Source organism: Curcuma longa, chromosome 11, assembly GCF_044706935.1.
Source record: "Curcuma longa cultivar G26 ecotype Majalengka, Jawa Barat chromosome 11, ITB_CL_G26_1.1, whole genome shotgun sequence".
Classification (NCBI taxonomy): Eukaryota; Viridiplantae; Streptophyta; class Magnoliopsida; order Zingiberales; family Zingiberaceae; genus Curcuma; species Curcuma longa.
Genome location: NC_133871.1, coordinates 20484639 through 20498690, shown reverse-complemented (window position 1 = coordinate 20498690; position 14052 = coordinate 20484639). Strand labels below are relative to the sequence as shown.

The following is a 14052-nucleotide window of genomic DNA, read 5'->3' as shown; positions in this document are numbered from 1 at the left end:
TAAATTTTTATCCTCTATTACAAAACTGTATTCCTAACCAATTCAGCTTATCTAAAGTGTTGCGTTAACGCCTGCATCAGATGGATGAGCACCCCGTGACATGGTCTGACACACCGCCATGGCTAGAGCCACAAGCTACAGCTGCCGCCTCGCTGGAGCAAACGAATGCAACTGGCTCTCCTTTGAAATTGACAAACTCGGTCACAGCAAACACTCCCCCACTTAGCTAGGGCGAACGGTGGCGATCGCAGCAAGGAGAGGCGGGGCGGTCCCTCCCAGACGGGGTCAATGGCCCCTTCCAAATGGCAAAGGTTGGACTTTTGCATGATCACCTGGTCTGTGAGTCTCCCCAACGCTGTTCTCAAAGCTTGCAGACGACAGACGCACAATGGAGGTAGGGTCACATAGTGGGACAGATGAGTCAAAGGAAGTCAACGGTTGGTTTTGTCGTTGGTGCCCCAACATAAGGCGGAAGGACAGTGCGGGTGTTGTAGTAGACAGTGGACAGTGGGCGTTTTCCCGATAAATTCCACTGCCCATCACTCATGGAGTCACACGCTCATACGTGCTTTGTCGTACTCTTCCAGCAAAGTCAACAGACGGGAGCCTGTGCCACCCGCTTCCCTTGTCCGCACCGCCTAGTAATCTCGTCTTCTTGCTGGCTTGATTGCTTCTCGCCTTCTCCGCCCTTTCAGCCTTACCGAGGACATAAAAGTTGTTCCTTTCGTGAAGATTTCTGGAAAAGGTTCAGTGTTTGGCGATTGATTTCTCGATTCGGGCTTGCGGAGGCTTTGCGTTGTAGAAATACCAGATTGGGGATTTGGATGGACGAACTTTTGAGGATTTAGCGAGTGGAGGTGTTGTAGTTCTGGAGTTTTATGGATAGGTTGTGTTGCTTCAAAGGTTCCTACTCCCAGGTGAGAGATGGTTTCACCTAGTTCTTTTATGCTTTATCTGACCGGTTTTCCTTCGTTGAACTACGTGTTTACTTTGTGTTTGCATGCTTGCGATGTTTATATAAATATATTAGTTTCATATCTCATATTTGGGCTCAGTTTTGTTGACAATCAGTTGCATATTTGAATCAGTTTGTTCTAATGAACGTTTATAAGAAATCCTTGCTCAGTTAATATTTATATTATCTCATCAGAGTTTTCAAACCATAAAGTTCTATTGAATAGTGTTTGAACTTGGTCGAAACCTACAATTTTTCCAGAAAGTAAATGTATCTCTCAAGCAGCAAAGAAAATATATTGTAAGAGAAAAGCTAAAATCTGCATATATGTAGCTTCCTACTGCGACTGCTTGTGCACACTATACAGTGCATCAAGAACGAGACAAAAAACAATCAAAACCAGAGCTTTTTTTATATGTAGTGAAATGAAGAAATAGGACAATCTGATTGAGAGTTATATAAAGTATTGACATGTATGTTGAAGATACTAGGAAGTATAGAGATATGTTTAAGATTTCTTGTTCCTTTTTTGATATCATCTGTCATGTTTAATTGATGAGTTAAGTTATTTGGAACTTGGCTGCCTTTCTGCAAGTGTCTTTATTTTCTTTTGAAGTGAGATGTACCAGGATGCTTTCGAGGCTGAGACTTGATAAGATCAGCAATTTTTGTGATATATAGATTGCAGGCCATTCAATTGGTGCCGGCAAGGGAAAAAGTTCTCAAGACTCTGTTAAAGTTACTTATGGGTTCAGTCTTGTAAAAGGGAGGGCAAACCATCCTATGGAGGATTATCATGTGGCAAAGTTTATCCAGATAAGGGGGCAGGAGATTGGCCTATTTGCGATATTTGATGGCCATTTGGGTGACAATGTAGCTGCCTATTTACAGAAGCATCTCTTTACTAATATTCTTAAAGAGGTGTAGATGCTTAACTTATTTCAATTTCTCAGACTTAATTCATTCAGCAACAAATTTCTTTTAAAGGAATAGTGACCATTGTCAAAGTGTACTAATAATTACTATCTTCCATGATTTAGGAAGACTTTTGGAATGATCCAGGAGAGGCGATCTCTAAAGCCTATGAGAAAACTGATGAAGCAATTCTATCACACAGTTCTGATCTGGGACGGGGTGGATCAACTGCAGTTACTGCCGTTCTCATAGATGGTAGGAAATTGTGGATCGCTAATGTCGGTGATTCACGTGCTGTTCTTGCAAAAGGTGGAGATGTTATACAGTTGAGTGTCGATCATGAACCCAACACTGAGCGTGGGAGTATTGAGAATAGAGGTGGCTTTGTTTCAAACGTGCCAGGTTTGCAAAACATTTCACTTAATTGTGTTTTCCATTATGTCTGATCTTATTTTTTAGATTTGTATAAGCTTATTGTTCTCTGCATCTATATCTCATCTGATTCAACTGTTGGTCGCATCGTAGACAGTTTGTTATACAAGAGGCGATGTTCCATGATGAGCTGCTTATCTGAAACTTTTGTTGCAAAAATAATTGGAGTTTGCATAATGGGATAAAACTTTGAGCATAGAAAAACAGAACTAGCAGGTCATCTGAAAAGTAGAAGAAGATAGAGTTAATAAAAAAAAAATGCTCACAATGTATTTACCAATTAATTCAGGAGGCACAAAATTGTGCTTAATTTGTGGGCAACATAACATAGTTATGCTTTCCTTTCTCGTATATAGTTTTTAGCAGTTATTGAAATGGGACATGGAGAAGTTTAAAGTTACCACACACGTTGGACATGAGAGGAACTTTCCATGTTATCAAGCCTCCCTTAAACTACACAATTAGTCATCTGAGACATGAAGTGATTCTACACAATTATGAAGCCTCGAGTGATTCTACATTGCCTTATAGTGTATGTTGGATCTTTTTTGAAACACAAGAAAAATTGGTGATGAAAATTCCGATTAATTCATTGTTTCACAAACTCTTACGAGCCTGGTCCTGCTTCACGGTCAGGACTAGGGGACCTTGTTCATTACTGCATTAGATTGGATGGTTATATGTAAATATACAATACATTCTTTATGCTGCTTTCTTCTGCATTGGCACTCTTAATCCTAGTTTACAATTAGTGGTGTCGACTGTGAGAAATACTCACGGTCATTCTATAACGGTATCAGGAGATGTCCCAAGAGTTAACGGCCTGTTAGCTGTTTCACGTGCTTTTGGAGACAAGAGCCTGAAATCACATTTGAGGTCGGATCCAGATATACGCTATGAAGATGTCACTGCTAACAACGATCTATTAATCCTTGCAAGTGATGGCTTGTGGAAGGTTTGCTTCAAATATGGCACCCCCTTCTAGTTACTGAATCTATTTATATCTCACTGTATCTATCTCAACAATTTTGTTCAGGTAATGAGCAACGAAGAGGCAGTCAATATCGCTAGAAAGAGCAAGGATCCACAAGCAGCTGCTCGGCTGTTGACTATGGAAGCAGTGAACAGAGTCAGCAAGGATGATATATCTTGTATCGTTGTTCAACTGAAGGCGTAGAGACTATCTAACTTCTTGTCAATTTATAAAGGTTGTGAGGAAACGATGATGATCTGAAGATGAAAAGGCACAACTTGAGCTCAGTTTGCAAGGTGCAGTGAGCGTTAGTCTAGTCGAGCTCTCGCCATTCCGATTCTTCTGTAAATTGTTTGTTCACTTGTGGTTGGTTAGTGTGAGTTATTGGTTTATTTCTTTGATGTTTTAAGTATTGGCATGGAAGGATGATTTGATGTAGTTGATCTTTTCTTCCTTGAAATTTCAAGGAAACTTGTTGCTTGGTTCGTAGATGATGCTGATGTGGTACTAGCATCCGTTACAAGCTATAAATACGTTATACACTGACATTTCGGAGAGTTCGTAAATGGCTGGGCGTTTGAAGTAGCATAAAACGGTTATGCATGTCCCCGGAAACATACCTGTCTCATGATTGGAAAGGGTAGTGGGCCGGCTTTGATTGATGTTCACCAAATTGGTCTGTCCAACTCGTTTGACTGACTCAGACTACCTGGCTGACCAAGCCTAATGAACTCGCTTGGCTAGTTCGGCCCGACGAACAGGATCAGTCTGATTACTTTCTCCCTTATCAACAGAACTGGTCCTTCTTGACTTGTTTAGTCGATATGATTGATCTATTCACTTACACCCTTAACCAACTTGGCTTGGCTTATCTTATTTTTACCTAGCTCGATTAGTCTAATCAATCAACTTAATTTATTTGAGTCACCAGTCCAATTAACTTGGTTCATTTGGTCTAACTAACCTAATTGACTCATATCGCCGTCCTACCTTTGTGACACACTTAATTTGACTTGGCTAATTTTTGAGATAGAGTAAGAATCGATTTTTTTTTTAGATTAAATAAAGAATAATTGTTTGTTATGAATTGCAAAATGTATGTAATCCCATTGAAATTAATATTGGCGAGTTATTTTTCGATTAAATGATATGATTGGTCATTCTAGAAGATTCAAAGGTTAAACCAGGTATTTTCTGGGCCAAACTCACCAGGAATGTTTGTTGTGTTAGTTATCCTTCTCAAAGCGATTCTCATGCTACTCGCGTTCTTGAATGTATGAGAAGTGAGAACCCTAATGAGAATATTCTTTGGATGTCAATTTTAATCTTTCACTTTTACCTCCCTTCATCTAACGACAATTCATCAACTGTGGGACCAGCGATAACGGGGTGTTTGGCGTCAGCGTCTTCACGTCAATTGCACTGGGTATAAATCGTCCGGGGAATCTCAGAGATCGCATATGCCACAGACCATTTGATAATTCATTAATTAAATCCAGAAATTCAAGCCTGCAGTTTGTTGTAGCAAATATCCATCACACTGTGAACAAGAGGACCAAAACATCTCTTGATCAGCAGCAAAAACTGTAATGTCAACACAACTTCTTGTTTATATGAAACTGCAACAGAGGTCTATCCCGAGAACACTACGCTTCAGTATTGTCAAAAGATTGAACAGACTCGTGTGCCACTCGACCAAAAGGAAAAAGAAGCCACTTGAGAAAGTACTAGGTTTACCAAGAGCTAGATTTGAACTCGGAAGCATTAAAGGCCTCAGAAACACTGTTCAGCTATTGCATCCACCTGCATCTTGAGAAGAAAAAAAAAATCTGAATTATGTGTACATGAAAATCCAAAAGGTCACAAAATGCAAAATGAGTTGCATATGATCATCCAAAAAGTGCTACATTGAACCCTATCCTACAGCAATAGGAAATGTAGATGCAACAGATAAGAGGTGCTAGAGTTTACATGAAGTTTCATCAACATTTGGATGACTCACACAGTATCAATACTAAAACTGGAACACCTTTATTATTTATAGAAAAGAGTAAATTGCCACGAGTAAATCAATCATGGGCGAGCAAAGCTAGAATCCTTCGATAAACAAACCAACCCCACTTATAGGCATGAAGTAATTTCCAACACATGCATTCAGGTTAACGATATAAAATCTCCAATGAAATTAATGAAACACCAGAATAAAGTTGTATTTTTTTTATGTATTTTTGGTGTACGTGTAGAAGAATAGATCAAGACAATCATAAAAATAAATTTACCAAAATGTTCTACTTTCTTTATATTCTATCAATTTATATGAAGCCTATATTTTTTTATCCATCATCAAATCATTTGATAAATGAAATAAGCTAGCTTGTAAAATTGAAATTCAACAAAAATGAGGTGGAGAATATAAATACTCAAAGATGCAAATTTGAAACAGAACTAAAAGTTGTCCTGTTACCATGCAGAGATTATCGATTTGCTAGCATGTCCTTGTTCACATGCACAGATCACACATGTATTATCAATTTGTTAGCATGTCCTTGTTTCTTTGTGTTCAGATCAATTTATTTGGAACACGCCTTTAATAGGCATGGGTAAATGTCTAGCAAACTCAGAAACTAATAAACTGAACTGAATTAAATTGACCCAATTTTAAAAAAAAACAAGAAGAAGAAGAAAAACAATTTATCGAGTTAGTTTTGGGTTAGAAAATAGACAATCTTATAGGATCAGTTCAGTATCAATATACGATCAAGTGAAACTGACAGGTCTATACATACATGCATACATGCATATATGTATATAAATTAACCTAATACTCAGATTATCCTTAATGGAAATTAGTAAATAGTAACACTGTAATTCATACTTCTGTGGCACCCTAATCCCCACACAAAGGTGACTCTTCAACTTTGTTTGTTCGCTCTCAAATGCCACTGGCATCATCCACCACTGCCTCGCACATCTACCACAATCTCTAAATTCCCTACTTCTCACCATCATCTGTAGTAGCCATGCACATTCACTGCAACCTCTCATCCCTACTATCCAATGTCATTCACTGCAGCCATGCTCGACCACCATGGACTCTTGTTTCCTACTTCCCACTGTTGTCACCACAACCATGTGCGCCCCAATTTCATTCCTCTCAACCCTCGTTCTATGTCCCCTTCCAAGTCCACCACGCCAACCACCAAACTGAAGTTCGACAGTGGAATTCTTCCCAGTCACTGATTCATTTTAAGGTATTACAATATTACTTTGATCAGATACGATAATAATATTATCTTTTAAATTTTACAATAATCTCATGGCATGTGTTAATTTTCTACTGTAGCTTTAGTGGAGGAAATGAAAAAATTGTTGTTGAACAACAGTAAGGAGAAAAAAGAACTAAGTGCACAACCAACTGCTGGAACTCAATTTAATGAGAAACAAGTTTGTGAATAATGTGGGGTATTATGATGTCATATTTTATGTACTTGAACGATGTTTGTTATCCTTTTTAGTAGCTTACTATGTATTTTGTAAATTTATCTAAAATTATTGGTTTAATTCTAAGCCGAATGTTTTTGATTTCGGTTCATTTTTGGACAATAAGAAAAAATCAATTTGAGCCTTGATTTTACCTGACACTGACACTAGTAATCAGAATTGTACTCGCCCTTAATCTTTTTCATTGTCCAATCAATCCTAGTTATTTCACCAGTAAGAGATTACTTATCAAAACTTAGCAACGAAAATATTGTATTAAATCACAAGGGCATACTAATTAACAGAAAGGTTCATTTGTGCAAAGCTCCTTACTTTAATTCACAGTGTCGATGTCTTTGGAGTTGCCACCTGCAATGACAGTAACTGTTTTAAATTTATAGAAAAGGGAGGGGGTTGGAATAAATCCAGACTGTTGTGAATTTCACATAAGCCATTGATAAAACTTTTATTTTGAAATATATATTTTTTGAAAGCAGTATGTACATTCCAGAACAAAAGTTGGGTAACAAATGCTAGAAATAGGTAGCAGAATCTGGTTTTCTTAGCTGTAATTGAACCTAACAAAACAAACTGTTTTTATTATTTCATGAGTGGCAGTATATGGTAATTCTAGAAAGTATGACAGCTTAGTCACAGTCTGGCAAAATAATGGAAAGACCTAGCTAGCTTGTGAAACTTCTTGTAAGACCTATTGGAGAACCTTTCAGTAACACCTCATCCCAAGCTTTTGAATCCATGGATTTTTGGCATCCAGAATCACAGAAAAAAATGAAGTAAACATGTCCATAGTCACAAATTGAAAGAAAAAAAAATGTATATAAACGCATCTGTATAAGGCTAAGTTTCTGAACTGATATACCTCCTGGTAGATTTGGAGTCCACAATGTCAGATTATCTCTAAGAATCTGTAAAATAAGTGTACTCTCTTTGTAAGATATTTCACTAAGGGTGTTGAGTTCAGGAAGAGCCTTATCAAAAGCCTCTTGAGCCAGATGGCATGCCCTGAGAACAGCAACACATGTTACATTTCTTCACAAAACTACATATGATTCTAAACATGCAGAGTCATGTACATGAATAATTTCATTTAACACGAGTAGTCTTCCATGTGCACAATCTCTAGTCTCAGCTTCTTACGTGTCTTTATATGAAGCAGCACAGTCAAGACTTGCAAATAAAGCTTTTTATCTGACAACATAATTTCTATAGTCCACACACTAGTCAAATACTAATTTAAATAAATATACAGTCTATATCTACCACACTAAAGCTGCAATTTCTTCTCTGCGAGGACATGCTTTATTTATGGGAAGTAAACAATTAGGTAATTCTGAAAGTAAGTTGCAGATCTTTTTAAAATGTGCACAATAAATGAATGCAGGTAGCAAATTGACTTCACATTATAGCAACTGACCTCTCAGGTGAATCCATGATTTCATAGTAAAATACTGAGAAATTCAGAGCAAGGCCAAGCCTTACTGGATGATTGGGCAGAAGCTCAGTCATAGCTGTACTGGTAGCAGCCTGCACCAGTAAGCTTGTCAGGTCTGTCTTGGCTAATCTTGTGGAGATTAATGAATTTAGAACTAAGCAGAGAAGTTAAACAGACCTGATAAGCTTTAAGTGACTGATCAGCAGCTTCATTTCGTTCATTTCCAGTCTTAAATTCTGCTAAATAGCGGTAATAGTCTCCTTTCCTGGAAGGGGTCAGCTTATCATTCTTAATAACAGAAGCAAGATACAACTTTGAATGGGTACAAAGGTTCACAACCTGCTAGTAGCCTCATGCACTATAATTTATTTCTATAATATTTAAGAAAATATATGTTCCAACTTATTGGGGTTGTGATACCTGGTGTTTTAAATCACTTCCTTGTTTGGAGCTTTAGACAGATAAAAAATGTAATAATATTCATAGTGCAGTAAGAATCAGTGATTGTTTTAGAACTGAACAATATAAGTAAGGCAATGAAAATCAAATTCTTGAAAAGGAGAAACAATCTAATAGAATATCACAGACAAAACACCATAAAACAATGTACTTATATTTCTTTGATTATTATATTTAAAAGAGTAATTTAAAAGGCGACAAATTTTTATATAGGACTTAAATGCAATATCACAAAGATAATAAAAAGGGCAGCCCGGCGCATGAAGCTCCCGCCAATATAGGATCCCGGGAAAGGATTAGACCACATTAGGTCTATTGTATGAAGCCTTATCCGGTATTACAAGAGGTTGTTTCCGCGACTCAAATGCATGACCTATAGGTCACACTGGCAATAACTTTACTATTGCCGCATTAAAAAAATGCAAATCTAAATATCACAAATTACCATACACAAAAGTTAAAGAAGAAAACCTAGTTTTAGAAAGCAACAAATATTTATGTAGTGGATTAGGCAAGCAAAGAGTGAAACAGAACACCAGAAAACAATGATCACACTAGGAATCTCAAGGTTACTTACATCTTGTAAAAGAAAACAATTGATTCACCAGCAGTGGAAGATGGAAGGATGTGGATAGCAATTACAGATAGAAGTTCATTGCAAATCCTTGTCAGCTCATCATCAACTCTCTTCCTATAATCTACTACCATCCTTGCATTTTGCTCACTTCCCATTGCCACTTCTTTCTGTTCAAGTGAATACAGGGTTCTCCGTGATGCCCTTCTTGCATCAATCATGTTCTTATAGCCCACTGCTAGTATGTTTCTCTCCTCTGGTGTCAGCTCAATATCCATTCTGGCAATTATTTTGATATGCTCTACCATTTCTGATACAATAATCATCAAACAGTGTGAAATTGATATAGATTAATAGGATCAGTATTCATATACAATCTTGTCAATGACAAGCACATCCCAACTGATAATCAAGTTACTAACAAACGAAAATAGGATTTATTTATTTTTTGACAATACCTTTCCAATTTGTAAGTAGTAACTTAGGTGAAACCATAGCAAAGACAAGGAGACTAGAGAAACCATTGAATAATCAATTAGCAAGTAAGAAAATTATCTTAAGGACTAAAGTTGGTCCAAGTAATGCAGTAGCTGGAACCTCACTATGTTATCTTCCAATAAACATGAATAGTCAAATATTAATAAGAACATAAGCTTCAATGAATTAGTGGTACTTCCTATTAAAATACTAGGGCCAGTTTGATCATAAAAGTTCAATTGACAAGGATTGTCAAAAAATGTCTGACTTTTTTTGCAAATAACAATTTCCAGAGAACAATAATCTTCTTTCTTAAATGTTCAATTTTACTAAAAAGAAAATTTCTTCACAAAGCTTGTGCATGATGGACTGTTGACATGTAATGTGTTATTATCCAAAACCGAATAAACTTCCCAATTTTTTGATAAATAATAAGGAAACGAATTCAAACTATCTGAGGCCAAAAACTATTTGGGATTGACTGTATACGGAAATGAAATTAGTTTTTTGTTTGAGCATATCAGAAGTCTTTAAATCATATCTGATTTCACAACAAGGTCCTTAACTTTTTTTAGAAAAAACAATCTCTCAAATTACAGTATTGTTGATGGAAGCTGACAAAGAAGAGATTGTTTTTCTGAAAAAAATTGTGCTAGGCTTCTCCTGAAACAAATTTAAAATATCACGAACCTAAAGTGTCTTAGATTAGGCAAATTACAATTAGTAAATAATCCATCTTTTTCTATAAAATGGACAGTTTATGTTGTACTCTCCTTGATTCTCAGATGTTTTCTGTCTCCCCATAAATTTTTAATGCATTATTATGCAAATTGTCCAATTAATAATAATCTATCTTATTCAAAAAAAATGGACACTTTGTGTTGTAGTCTCTTTGATTCTCAACCTTTTTAGTCTCCCCATAAGTTTTTAATGCATTATTATGAACCAAAAGAGTCCAATTTTTATGTACAACCACATCTTTCCTTTCCTGTGTACACACAGATTGCAAAAGAACCATCAATAAAACACAATGCTGCTTAATTTCCACAAAGGGAAAAGACATCTCACCAGGATTGAAGGGAGAGAGGCATCCAGCATTGTGTGAACAACTCATCCCTTCTCATTGTTTAGATCATTGCAAACTCCTTCAAACAATTCACCTTGCGACCTCCCCTGCACCATCTTGATAGCTAGGACACCCCTTGTTTCACCATCTCGAACTGCTCCTTCCACAGCCCCATGACCACTTTTCTGCCTTTGCCTTGCCTTTGCTTGAAACACGAGTAACAGACCTTTGAGAAACAGCACAGCACCTCAGACAGTGAGCATGGTGGAGACTACTATGACATGGCATCCCATCCCACGCCAAACCAGAGAATCATTCATCATGTTACTCTTCTCCATTGACAAGAGATCATTCACAAGGCTAGATAAATCCCTAAAAGTTGTATGGGATGCATCAATGGTGTCTCTCTCATTTCTACTAGGTCCTATTCATTCATTATACAAGTTGGTCTCAAGCTCCACCATGGAATGCACAGAATCCCACCAAACTAGGATCCACCTACATCTTTATTTTACTCTGTTAAGTGCAGCGTCAACATGGAAGTTGCTCCTCTCATTAAGATTTTAAAGTTTTCTTTTCTTTTGTTAATGACCTAGATGTCATCTAAAAGGCAGCAATAGTGTTGAAAGTAACATTGCCATTTGGAGAGGCAACACGGACAGTTGATCTAAAGTCAGCGAGCAAGGATCGGGAAGGTAAAGTGTAGTGCAAGGAAAAGAAACACCTACCAGTTTGAGGAACACCTACCAGTTTGAGGGGAAAATGTATTACGTGTCAAGGTGTACATGGGAAGCACCAGCTTGGGTCAAGAGGTAGTTCTTGAAGCAATTGAAGATGGATGATGGGGCTGCATTTGAAACCTACTCCTCCAAGGTATCCAAGAATAAGAACAATATCATACCTTCCTTGTGAAATGTCTCTGTTGATGGTAGAGAATGTGTTCTGTTGAAGTTATAGATAGAGATAAGGATACGCTTTAGTGGGGATGATCAAAGCAAAAGTGCAGAGGAAGAGTGTCACTTCCTTGTTCCTTACCTCCCGCTATTGTGTCACCTGATCATGGTGTTTCACTAATTCCAAACCACAAAATTAGGAAAAAAAATTGATTTAATAATTTGTTTAAGTGCATATTTCATTGGGCAAAAACAAATGGGGGGAAGGAAATTTGATTTATATTATTTATTGAGTTTTGTCAATATAATGTAAATTTACTTTTTTTTTTTACTATTAACCTAACATGCAATTATGCAAAATGAGCTTATAAAAATCATATTAGTAGATTAAAAAAGCATATGATTCTACATATTTATTATTCAAGATGTTTAGGCAATTATATTTCATTATTAACATTAGTATTAAATAATAGTTATTATTGTAAAAACCATGTTGAATGTTAATTTCGGATGCAGTCGATTCAAAATGGATTTGATTTTATTTAACATTTTTCGATTTTAGAGATAATATGTTAGCTAATCCAGAGGTTTGTATGTGAATCTTCTACAAGAAATCTCTTAAATCTTCTGTTATAATAATATATGATAAATCACATTTTCGGGTTAAAAAAAGGGTACCTTCCAATCCTATAGCCTAAAAAAGGTAAAATTAGTGAATTCTACTATAAAGTCCGCACATTCCGCAGAGAAATATCAAGTCTATGAAAATTAGCATTCATTCCTAAAACTTAGATAGGGTGGGGCCAACCTGGCCCCCTCTTGGTTCGTCATTGTTTGCAAGGTTGAACTCCTTGATGACATATTGCAAAAGGTAGTTTAAATAAACTGGCACGGGGCACCTATGGCATATTTCAAGGACCTCATATGTAATTGACTCTAACTAGGTGATGGATGAAAACAACAAGTGGAGAACCAAAATTTATCTGCTGTAAAGATTTGGAAATGAAGACATTCAAATATCTGATAATTTTATCCAATATATTTTACGTGTAATCTTTTCGATAAATAAATTAGCCGATTTATATACAAGCAATAAAAAGGAAAAAGAAACCAGACTAAGAACATATAAAAAAAAATCAAAAGTCCGTCTTATCATCCAACAGAAAAAGTCCATAGTCCGTATCAGCAAAAAAAACATTGGGTTCCAATCTTCCTTCATAACGAAAATGTTAAAAGGAAAACACATTTATCGTAATAAAAAATAAAGAGCATACACCCAAATTCCCCCGTCCTTTACTAAAATGTATTGACACGAATTTATCAAGTACCCCATGGTCCCATCACAAGAATCAAGTTAGAATTTTCTAAAAGGCAAGAAAAATAAACATAAAATTGACTTTAATACCCATTTCACATCATCAGCCGACAAAACACGAAAACAGATACGCCGATCCACCAATACCACTAAAAGGGACAGCCAACTTCAAAAAAAGAACACTAGAAAATCGAAATTTCCACCACAATAATCGATTTGACCACCCCGAAAATGCAAAGCAAACAGCAAACCGCGACGTCCGATTTCGGAAACCTAGTGAACAGGAGCAAAGATGGAGTTCATACCATCGTATCTCTCCGCCTGCTCCGCGAGCTTTGCCATGAACACATGCTTCTCCCTCTCCTCCATTGCCCCCGGCCTCTCCCCCGCTGCCGCCTGCCCTTTTCTTTCCTTTAATGGGCAATAGCTCCTTCGATCTCGCCCTTTTGTTTCTCCGCCTCTCTGATCTCTTCTGGATTGTTATCTTTTATTTATTTACTTCCTTCCTGATTAAAATACAAACCGACCAAATAATAATAAAAAACAATAATGTGTGACTTTAAATCACATTAAATCCCTTTTAATTCTTTTTCTCCACAACTGACGAAATCGTAGTTGCCTGTACTTTGACCCATGTCGCTGTCATCCAATTGGGGGGTTCGGCATGGGTACGTTCAGCTTTTTTCCTTTATGGCGGAGTCGGATTCGGAATTAGCCGCCCGACCCAACGCCCGAGAGCGGCGCAGTTGCCACGTTATCCGGAGTTGGAAGATTCTCGAATTTCGAGCTCCTTGGATGCAGCTGCGCGGCGCATTACCTGCCGTTTATGTTGAGAATTGTTACGATTTTTTTTATTTTATATAATTTTATGTTCATGTCGACAATTGAATCCACGTATCGAGAAAACCTAGAGTGCGAGTCCCTTCCCACGCATGAAAGGATGCATCTACATATACAATTTACAAAACTAACTTATAATACATTAATAGTGATGTTGCACCTCCACCTTGTAGTAGAGGTCGGTAGCGTGCATCTTGGCTGTTCGCATTAAGGTAAGGCA

The 14052-nt window shown here is 37.0% G+C and overlaps 2 protein-coding genes across 3 annotated transcripts; one reads left to right on the top strand and one right to left on the bottom strand.

Annotated features, from left to right (window-relative positions):
* Positions 1 to 586: 586 nt before the first annotated feature.
* On the top strand, positions 587 to 3687 carry LOC141838792 (putative protein phosphatase 2C 9). Its single transcript, XM_074726371.1, has 5 exons — positions 587 to 917; positions 1637 to 1876; positions 1996 to 2272; positions 3103 to 3257; positions 3339 to 3687. The coding sequence occupies exons 1-5, from the start codon at positions 879 to 881 to the stop codon at positions 3477 to 3479; spliced, it is 852 nt and encodes a 283-aa protein (XP_074582472.1). The 5' UTR covers positions 587 to 878; the 3' UTR covers positions 3480 to 3687.
* A 1129-nt stretch (positions 3688 to 4816) lies between these two features.
* Positions 4817 to 13381, bottom strand: LOC141837997 (14-3-3 protein 7-like). Of its 2 annotated transcripts, none has more exons than XM_074725374.1 (7): positions 13298 to 13381; positions 9245 to 9551; positions 8386 to 8473; positions 8191 to 8300; positions 7636 to 7778; positions 7089 to 7124; positions 4817 to 5084 (listed from the first exon to the last, which is right to left on the bottom strand). In XM_074725374.1, the coding sequence occupies exons 1-6, from the start codon at positions 13359 to 13361 to the stop codon at positions 7090 to 7092; spliced, it is 747 nt and encodes a 248-aa protein (XP_074581475.1). In that variant the 5' UTR covers positions 13362 to 13381; the 3' UTR covers positions 4817 to 5084; position 7089. The 2 variants fall into 2 exon arrangements, with proteins under 2 accessions (XP_074581475.1, XP_074581474.1); XM_074725373.1 differs by having other exon boundaries at positions 4817 to 5078.
* Positions 13382 to 14052: the final 671 nt, after the last annotated feature.

What these genes read in the sequence shown, in the direction of transcription:
- LOC141837997 (XM_074725374.1), bottom strand. Translation starts at nt 13,361, where the DNA reads ATGGAGGAGAGGGAGAAGCATGTGTTCATGGCAAAGCTCGCGGAGCAG. An exon ending in GCAGGCGGAGAGATACGATG is followed by an intron (nt 9,552 to 13,297) that starts GTATGAACTCCA and finishes TTATTGTATCAG; the next exon opens with AAATGGTAGAGCATATCAAA. An exon ending in ATTGTTTTCTTTTACAAGAT is followed by an intron (nt 8,474 to 9,244) that starts GTAAGTAACCTT and finishes GACCCCTTCCAG; the next exon opens with GAAAGGAGACTATTACCGCT.
- LOC141838792 (XM_074726371.1), top strand. Translation starts at nt 879, where the DNA reads ATGGATAGGTTGTGTTGCTTCAAAGGTTCCTACTCCCAG. An exon ending in TCAAAGGTTCCTACTCCCAG is followed by an intron (nt 918 to 1,636) that starts GTGAGAGATGGT and finishes TGTGATATATAG; the next exon opens with ATTGCAGGCCATTCAATTGG. An exon ending in TTACTAATATTCTTAAAGAG is followed by an intron (nt 1,877 to 1,995) that starts GTGTAGATGCTT and finishes TCCATGATTTAG; the next exon opens with GAAGACTTTTGGAATGATCC.